General features: G+C 27.4%; 1 protein-coding gene across 5 annotated transcripts in view; it reads left to right on the top strand.

Annotated features, from left to right (window-relative positions):
• Positions 1-9,630, top strand: part of LOC130903447 (uncharacterized) — a 480,490-nt gene extending 470,860 nt beyond the window's left edge. For all 5 annotated transcript variants that reach the window (XM_057815547.1, XM_057815548.1, XM_057815549.1 and 2 more), the window contains one exon: positions 2,194-9,630. In XM_057815547.1, coding sequence (XP_057671530.1) covers positions 2,194-2,513 — 320 coding nt within the window. In that variant the 3' untranslated portion in view covers positions 2,514-9,630. The remainder of the gene's footprint in view (positions 1-2,193) is intronic.
• Positions 9,631-10,744: the final 1,114 nt, after the last annotated feature.

A 10,744-nucleotide genomic window follows, 5' to 3' on the forward strand; every position in this document is an offset into this window, starting at 1 on the left:
ACTGTTATAATGATATTTTCTGAAGGATTTTTAACTATACATATATAATTATTCGATCATTGTGCGGTTATACTGAACTCACTGTCCACTATTACTACACCAACACTTACAATTACACTGTCTGACGCGCGTTTTGATTACCAAGTTATCGTCTTCAGAGAGTGACGGTAATTTAAGTATACTATACAGTATATATGTGACAGTTGGTGTAGTAATAATTAAATATAGTGTACAGTATGAGTGTCACCTACTGTAACAAGATTAATTAGTGGTGTAAATAACATGAAACTCCATTTTTTCATTTATTCGTAAACCAGATTACAGCGATGTGTATGGTTGTTTGATTGGAGGTTATGACGTTTACTGTTTTCTCCATGTGTTTCTATTTTTTGTTACATTTTTTATTCCTTCTCATTTGACTCAGTTGCTTCTTTCACACTTCAAATATTTCAAATCCGTTTTTTTTGTTAGTATTCATCTATAATGTTTACTTGCTGTAACGATCTTTTTGGTATTTTGGTTTCACATTTTGATTATTTGTATAATTACTATTGTCTTCAGACCTATATCAGGGTTTTCAAGTACTTTTAATCTTTTTTACAGATTTGGTCAAAGGCTTTCTCCACAACTACAAAACATAAATGAATTTTCTTATCTTTATTTATTAATTTCTCACTTGATTGTTTAATTGTAAATATTAAGTCGTTTATGCTTTATTTATCCCCTTTTCATCTATATATTTCATCATATCTATATATTTCATCATTTCGGCAGTTACATTGTGCTTTTCCTAGTTTTAATGTTATAATTATCTCTTCTTTCCTTGTCTCAAAATCTTTAGTATCGCCTATTTGTTTCGTCTCTTCTTCAATGTCCACAAACATAAGCTCCTTGAAATAATACGCTCCATCTCTGCATTACTTTATCTTCCCTCGTGATTATATATCCTTCCTTGTCTTTTATATCCATCATTTTATTATATTCCTCTTTCTTAATTGTTCAAGTGCTCCAGGGAATATTTTTTTATTTTCCGTATATCTAGATTTAATTTATATATATTATCTATTTTAATTTATCCACGATTTTTCTTTGGCTCCATTTAATATAATTGCAACTTCGTTTCTTATTGTTATTTAGGTTTCATAATCTTCTTTATTTTTTGTATTTAGGTATTTTATTCATTTTTCTTTTTTTATTTTTAGTTAACTTATCCATCCGCCACTTTGTCCTCTTTATGTTTTTGTTAGATATTTTTGATACTTCACATGTCTCTTTGGAAGCTTTGAGGATAATATTCTTAAAACTTCTTCATTTTTTTTCTACGTCCTGTACTTTCTCTTTGTTCAGTACTTGGTATTTAGTTTGGTATTGCTTTTCCTTTAGTTTATAGTATTTTATTTTTTCTGTTACTGCATGTGTTTTTATTAGTTCTCATATTCTTAATAATGTTCAGTAGTTAATGATCACTAACATTTTCCGCCCATTTTCCTCTATAATTCTGCCCCCCTTTTTAATTTTTCGTTTCTGCACATTCTTTACCCATGGCTCTTCATAATACTTTATTTTATTTGTCACCTCTACCATTTAGGTCTTCCATGATTAGTACATTTACTTCTCCATCATCTATTTCCTACTGCACTTTACTTACAGATGAATAATTTCCTTGCATCCTCATTTATCACATATGCAACATAATTCCCCCTCTAATATTTCATTTCTCATTATTCTTCCATTTATATATTTTTTGCTCGTCAAGTTATTTAATCTCGTGCATTTACCATTGCTACTCCACCACCACCACCACCACCAGCTGCCCTGAAAATTGTTGTATAAAAATCTGACATTTAATTTCTAAAGAAATATTAAAAATAATACTAAAAGCTGATTAAATAGTGTGTGCAAATTTTAAATATCAAAAAACAATGAACATCACACCGCATTCACAAAAAAATTCTTTGTAGTAACCAGTATAATGAATATTTTTTTGAACATACGAAGATCACCATAAGTGTAATTTTTTACAAGCAATCAATTCTAAAAATGTTAGATCTTCTGTTCTGTCCTTTTTAAAACTTTTCAATTCAAGTCACTGTGATAGTTAGAACTATACTAGATGGAACCATAATCATTTTTAGTTAATATTGTTTTAAAATATAAAAAATTAATTACTGATGTATACTTTCTTTGTTACAGCAACTCAACAAATGCTAGAAACGGCAAGTATAGCGGGGGGAGCAACGATAGCTGTGTTTTCAGTAGTGATATTGTGTATTGTAGTGTATTTGCACTACAAACGTCGCGCCAAAGCGAGTAGGACTGGTACGGACTGTGTAGATAGTAGAACGACAGCTGTAAATACACCAACATTTGGTGCTCGATGGCGAACGAACCCACCTTCACCTTCAACAGATCTTCCCATTCGAGTGCAGGATAGGGGAGATATGAAGGATCAAGATAGTAAAATCGAACTGCAACAAGTAACGACGCTACTACCTACTTCGAACGAACCATAATGTGTTAGTGCATAGCTAGCAATAAAGGATAGCCATTTCGAAGGATGTTTATTTTTTATTAATCATAAGATTATTTCCATTGGCCTTAGAAACTTAATTTTGGACATGTTTTAATTTTGTTTGATTTAAAGTATTACAGCGAACAAATGATATCTTGACTTTTTCTTATTGTATTTGGTTTCTAAGAACTTTGGCGATGAATTTTACGTTTGATAAAATTTCAAATATATAATTTTGTATATTTGGATCTCTGTCCTTTATTTTTTATCTGGCTGTCCCATTAAAAATTGAATGTCTTGGAACTTCAGATGCTCGGTAAATTTGAAAATGAAATTGTGATTTTGATTATTGTTATTCTAACCATTACAGGTTTGTTTTTCTGTCATTCGTTTTCAGAAAAAATAACAATTTTACAGTTTTTGAATTCGAAGTTGAAAGTCATTCAAATTTTATTATGATGTCCTGTGCAGCTATTTAAAATTATTAGTGATATCGGCTTTTATAGTGCATACCTACTGTAATTAGTGGATTAACAGTGAATAAACCAAATTTATACCTTGTATGAAACTTTTTTGTTAAAAAAAGAAGTGAATAGCACTTTGTTATATGCAGCTTCGCTAAGTAATTTATTTTATTTTTATATACACAGTGCAGCTTTATGTTCTGCAAATTATGAATGTCAATACTTTGGCACCAAAATTATATGAATAGAATAATGTTAAATAATGTAACATTAAACAATTTTATTTTTCGGTTTTTAGTAAGACTGCAATCTGGTAAGCAATTTTATTGCAATTAATGTAACAAGTTCCAATCATATTGTGTCCGAACCTTTAAATTAATTATTTTTCTGGGGTATGGAAGATGATACAGTTTTGTAAAATTGAGGGATAAATTGATTTTAATATACATAATTCATAATTCGTATTATTTTTATATGAATCTGCATTTTCACAAATTAAGAACTGTAGCATGCAAGGCATTTTTGTAATTTAAAATATTAATTATCCACCACTTACTGAAGCATTGTGGTTTACAGAGATAAAAATTCAAAGTTTCAACAGATGAAATGTAAAACAAACTTGCAATTTGTAATAGTATCTTATTAGTGTCTTCCTTTGAAAATAAAAATATCAATATTCCCTACTTCACTTTACGAAGTGGAAAACATGTCAAACAATTGCTTCCACAACACTACTCCATATATAATATAGAACAAATTCACATCAATCCAATAATAAATTTTAAACCAGACAAAAAGAAGAAACAAATCAACATTATATTCACATATGGATCTTGATATAATAGGAGAAATTGAAGATAAGCAAAGATGAAAAATATTGGTTTTCCATGGTTAAAAATCCTGGAAAAACTTAAAACCAAAAATGTGGTTGAATAACGCATCTTGTGTTATTTTAAACATTTTTATATTGTGAAAGGTTCAGTTATTATATTCAGCTTTCTTTTACGTACAAAGTGAAACAAATGATAATATATTCCTAACTACCGACCTACGCTCACATTGTTCAACACAAAACTCCCTGCCAAATGCAAACTACAGATATTAGATGAGATTTCATATCCATCTTAACCAAAACCACCTTTATAAGTTCCTTTTAAAGTAGCAAGCATCCTTTGAACATACCTCGAAAAACGACTATCTACAAATTTCAAGTTTGCCTCATGGTATAAGCCTGTAGTAGTAAATTATTTACCATACACTGTTTTTTATTGCTACCCCAAGCCTCCAATGTGTAAGGAACAGCAAGTGAATTTGATAAATTTTTGTCAGTATCATTTTTTATACATTTATATATATATATAGTATCTATCAAACGGAAACAATTTACCATCACTGTTTTATATAATTTGCAGTCTTTTGAGGTATGTATGCTTATTAAACTAACAACAGTATCATCTTCTTTGTCTTGTAAAGTAAAATTAGGTTAGATGGATATTATATCACATCTATTATCTGTAGTTTGAGTGTGACAGGAAAGTTTTTAAACAGCCTGTATATAGATTTCGTGAGTAGGTTTCATATGTCTAATATGCTGGATATAGAATATTGTATATAACTACATAACTGGTTATTAAAATTGTTTCCATTTTAATATTTTCTAATAGATTGCAGTCTTACTATTTAGTGGTACCTGTTTTTAGAAAATTTTCGATCAGGTACAAATATTTTGAGTGGTACAAAATTTTCCAATAGCAATCAATCACTCCTTGCTAGCTATGACAATATTAGTCTCGTAGTAAGCAAAAACTGTATTCAAAACAGTGTAATTTGTACAGCAAGTCTGATATATATAAGTCTGAACTAAGTTATGTAAGTTATTCAACATTGTAAATATATACCTCTTAGGAGGTATTTTAATAAAAGCAATTGTATAAATTCAGTTATGTATGTCTTGTACTGTGCGGATTGAATGATTTTAAATTATCATTTTTTTTACTTGTGTTAAAAAATAATAGAAGTGACTAGTTTTCGTAAACCTTAGACTAACAGTACTAAAAACCTAAAACAGAGAAAGGCATAACATAAAGTATAAGGTCATGAATCTATTACAAAAGTTTTATTGTTTTAGTTTCTCATTTATGGAATCATTATCAGCAAATAAAGGGTATAATACAATTAATTTAATTGCAACCTACAAAAATAAATTATGGTACATTTGAAATTGGATTTTTTATTTAAATTCATTGGATTTCAATGATGTGTAATATTTGTCATTTTGTTTTTCTGATAAGGAAACTAAAATATTGAAACTAATGAATTTTCTTTTCTTTTTATGAAATTGATACATTTCTTCTTTCCACTAATAAAAATTTATTTAAAATTTATAATATTTTTACGCAGCTATCAAATTATGATTAATGTCAAAAATTCAGTTTAAAATAAAGTTGTGTCTGAATAAATAAATTTTAAACTATCTTAATAAACTAATTGAATAATAAAATTTTCGAATGGTAATTACGAATTTCAATTTCTAATTACATTTCATTTGAATTTCCATAAGACATTTTTTACATTAATCAGTTGATAATAATCGATTAAAAATCGAATTTGTAATAGATTGGTTTTAAAAATATTCAATTCTAAATCATTCATGGAACAAAATTGATTTTGTTGGAATATTGTAAAATCTCCGAATAAAGGAAATTGGATTGTTTAATCGATTTATATAATTCTTTACTAGTTTTATATGAAAATCTATTGTCTAGATAATAATAAAATAAATCAAAATCTCTATTTATTTTCAAAATAAATTGTTATTTCTATTATTGTTTTATTTTTAATTGGTTAATATTGCACTTCTTGAATAAACAACTAGTTTGAAATAATAAATTTAAACAGACAACAACACAAGAGCATTTTATCTAGCAGCAATTCTTACAATCTTTCAGTTCTTAAATTCAATTTTTCTCTATTCTATGGTTACATGACATTTTTTTCTTTAATACAATTTTTACGCACTAATATTAATCAATAAAGAACAGAATTTGGATATTTCTTAAACTCAATTTGAAATATTTCTGATCTAAATATTCTCTTTTAGACAGTTTCCTATTCCCTTTTTTATTCAGATCTCTCCATTCTTACCGTTTTAAGTTTTATAATCGAAGTTGAGTTAAAGTTAAATTAATGCTTTTCTTTCCTCTTTTTATCAGACAATGAAATTCTCTATACGTACCTCAAAATTCATCTGTTCATATCATTTTTCATTGTCATAGTTTCTTATTTTATTAATTGTATTTAAAGCGTCCATTTGCCAATATTTTTATTTCGGCTTTGATCAAGCTCCACAATTTGCTGCTTAGATAGTTGCAGATTTTTTATATACTAAATGAATAAGAAATATTTGGAAGGTATTGCTGAAATATAAGGGAGAAGAGGAAACCCCCTTTTCGCCTGGCGACATGAAAATAGTTTCTGATAAAACAATTTCAATTACTTAATGAATTTCATTATAAAAATCACCAATCTGATAATGATTAAATTATCAGATTGGTAATTTTTATAATGAAATACTGTAGATCAGTAATATGTTTCGAGGAGAGATTCCTCAAAATAAAAAATTCACCATTGGTTTTCATGGCATATTTAGTTTTGGAACAACTAGCCACTTCTAAATAAAATATACTACATTCCCGGATGTATTTGTTGATCAAGCCTCGCTAACACTTCGTTATTGTTAACTTGTTATTACTTTTCAGATTCAGTCAGTCGGCAAGTGTCCTTAAAAAAGTACAAAAGTTCTTATTTTATGATAATGAGTAACATATAAAAGTAGAATTATTGTAATTTTTGTTTATAAAGTTTTGTCGACAACTGCCTTCTGTTTGTATAAATGTAGATAATGAGTAATTATATTCCAATAATAAATGTCATGGAACATTTTATTATTATTGGCAATAATTATGTAATTTAGTAATTTAATATTTATAAGCACTTGGTTCCTAATTTATTAAAGTAACAATTTTTTGTATTATTATTTTAGAGTATTATTTTCTATAATATACCAAAGTGGCAAACCTCTTTTACTCCGTACTGGTACATTTAAAAACAAGTATGTAATGATAAGTTTAGTTTTCAACATATTTTACTAAAAAATAAGATATTGAATTAGGTATTAATGTTTTTAGTGCTGTAATTAATTAAACCATATGTTTAATCAACATCTCAGAAATTTTTAAATCCATTTCTATAATTTTGTGACAATAACTCAAGAATGTTGTCATTGAATAGTAGGAAACTTATCTGCATTAGGTATTGTCTGTCATAAAATAAATAAAAAATAATCACAAATTTGATATTTTACTCAAGTGAACAAGCAATATTGTTATTTTAGCTATAATTTTAATAATTTCTACGCCAGTTGACTAAGAACATCGATTTTTTCATTGGAAGCATTGATTTTATCCAAATTTTTCATTTCCATTAAAATCAAGATCATTTTTTTTAATAGATACGTTTATAACCATTTTAGTCACATTACTTTTCATTGTCCTTGAAGAGAATTCCATTTATTAGAGTTCGAAAAGCGACCAAAGTTTGAAATTATACTAAAAGGATCTATTACAGGTCATGAATATGTATCATTAATAATTTTCTTATGATAATGAGGACAATCATTTCCGGAATAGTCCAGGTTGTGTCACTTTATCAAACCACATATATTTTATTGTAAGAAAGCCAAAGTAGACACAAATTAAAATGGTTAGACATATATAGGCACATAAACGGCAAGGAAAATATGTCCATCTAAAAAAAAACAAAAGCAATATTACGCCTGGAAGTAGTATATATCTAGCACCATCAGAAGTTAAGTTTCAAAATAACATATCTATTTTTTGACCACTGTGTTTTAGCACATACAAATGTGTTTTTGTTCTATAGAGCTTTCTCCTTCTTATTTCGATATCTACAAAATAGATTTTGGAATGTTTCCTCCTTTTACAAAGCAATAATTCATTTCATTACCAATAATTTTCAGTCTGAATTTTATCATTTAAAATTTAAGTTTAGTCATTTTGTATAATGATATGAGCTACTTGTGATATTATTTTATTAAACTTCAAAAATATTACCATGAAATTTTGATTTTGGCTCTAACACATGTACTATTGGTTGCTAGTTCAATCAATCCTGATGCCAATGGTAAGAAGCAGAGGTTACTACAAAAAATAGAAATTTTTTATAGCAGTGTTTTTAGTATTTTAGTGATATACAAATGAATTTCTTGAATTAATGTTTTTGTCAAATTTGGATGTAGCTCTGCTACTTTTGCTTTTCACGCGAGTTTTTTTAATTCTGTAAAAGACCTAGTGGCGGTTATTTTCATAATATTTAATTTGAATGTGTCTTGAAATGAAAAAATGTGTTCAAAACTAGCATTGTTGTTATGTACAAATAATATCTTATATTAAAATGTACTATATTGTATTTTAAATTATTTGAGTATTCTAACATTGCTTATATTTGTTAGTTTTTTGCTTTTTTCGCTGTTTGCTACTTTGGTATTTGGCCAATATTCAATTGCCAGTTACAAAATGTAAATTAATTATGCTCCAAACCAAAGCCTTAGTATTTTTTGTGCAACTCGAATGGAATTCGAAACATTATATAGAACTGTTCTTTAATCGAGTCAAATTTTAAAAAATTTCTAAATGGCGAATTGCTACTAATATAACAAATATTTCGTCAAATCAAATAATAATGAGGTTCATAAAATATCTTAAAGATTGTAATGATAGTATTTCGTATATATTTACATATAATTTACTTTATATTGAATTCTTAGAAGCATGTATGTGTATAAAATTTTTTACATAATTGAAAACAGTAAAAAAGATTAATTATATAATAAATAAAATACGAAATACTCTTCTAGTTTTTTGTGAGCTAACAGTATACAGATTGATGAGTAGGTCAGAAACGTGAGGGCAATGATGGGGCCAAAATGGTTTCAACAGAATCATATTACTATAAAATCAAAATTTCTATTCCCTAAACAGCTTGTAGTTATTACTGCTTTTATTATTGGCATCATTTCAAATACTAAACTGTTAAGTGCATCGAGGTTCTTTTTCAATGAATAGGAAAATATTATATTATTTCTTTTTTATCTTCTAATCTCTTACATCCCACAACTATATTGACTCCTTTTGAATCTCATAGACTCATCTTTTTAAATTTTGTCCTGTTTATTTGTTTGAACTGGAATATCTGGTAAAAATTCCACTCAACTTTTATTTAAAATATTTTTTGCAAGAAAAAAATTCTAAAAGGGAACAAGTATTCAACAATTGTTGTGATTCTTAAAAAATTTCTTACTTAAGTAATTAGAGAATGCCATAAAATTTATATTATTTTGAAATTTTTAAATTAGGGGAGTATTCTGGTCTATAAGCCTAAATTTTAGGCATTTTTGAAACTAACATAAAAGAACATGTAAAAAACATACTATCCATTTTTTATATGTTGACTTTAAGAATATAAAAAAAAATTCAATAAATTACGTGGGGGCTACAAAAAAACGGTGTACCCTGGTTGACATGATTTCTGCCCTTGTACTTCAAATTGAAATTTTTCAACATCCAAGGCAATAAAGAGATATATAAAAAAGATTTCCACCAAATTCCAAAGGTACCGTTCAGGTAGAACTGGAGATATCATATCAAACAGAAAGAGAGAAAAATACGTTTAAAATTTGAGAAAAGATTTTAGAAGAATACCTTGTTTCGATCTGCCGGCTTAGACGATACGTCATAAAATTTACTGTTTCTCCGGAAATAGTGCAAATTTTCAAAAAATTGTTTTAGGACATATTCTTAAGGGTCTTTGAAAATATGTGAGAAAACATCGATTTTTTCAAATTTCTATTCCAGAATACTCCCTTAAGTAAATGAAATTGTTTCATATCTTTTACTATCATGTAGAATAGCTAGTAGATACCTCAAAAAATAATAAATAATTGAAAGGTCCTCAAAATTGTTGAAATATTGCATTTCTTTTCTACCACAAAGAATTAACTGAAATAGAAGTACTAGTAAAATAATTACAAAGTAGATCAGTGATATTTAAAAATAACTGATATAAGGTGACGAGAAAAGTAATTCAGTAAAATGGCTCACGGCAGTTTTATATTAAATAATTCTATTCTTCTGTAATCTTCAAAAACGCTAAATATCTCTTATGAGGCGTTTAAAATTAGTAAATTTATGAGAACAGTTCATGTTCTAAGTATATGTTGCTCCTCTAACAAAACTCATAAACGTTGCATAAAATATACATTATCAGACCACCTTAATGAATTTACTTAATATTTCGTCCTATGAATTAGCGCGAAATTTTGTGCATTTCAACTTAATTGAAATGATATCCTGTTCATTGAATGGAGCACACATTTATGCACTAGTTCATATGGTGAACTAAGTAGTATTCCATGAAGGTCGTCGGAAAAGTGTAGTGTGCAATATGTGCAGAAACTGAATATTTTGCACTAGTTGCACAATATACTATATCAGACTTCAAGTATTAATATGAGTAATATATTAAGTTTCTTTTTCTGTATAACATTTCTACACTGTAACATGAGTGTAGACATTTTAATTTGGCGTCATTTTAATTTTCTTCTAAAAAACTTGTACATATAATTTTCATGAACAAATGTTAGAATACTTATTTGTTTACTATTTTCACATATGTAATGAAATAAAACAAT

This window comes from Diorhabda carinulata, chromosome 2 (genome assembly GCF_026250575.1).
Source record: "Diorhabda carinulata isolate Delta chromosome 2, icDioCari1.1, whole genome shotgun sequence".
In the NCBI taxonomy this organism is placed as follows: Eukaryota; Metazoa; Arthropoda; class Insecta; order Coleoptera; family Chrysomelidae; genus Diorhabda; species Diorhabda carinulata.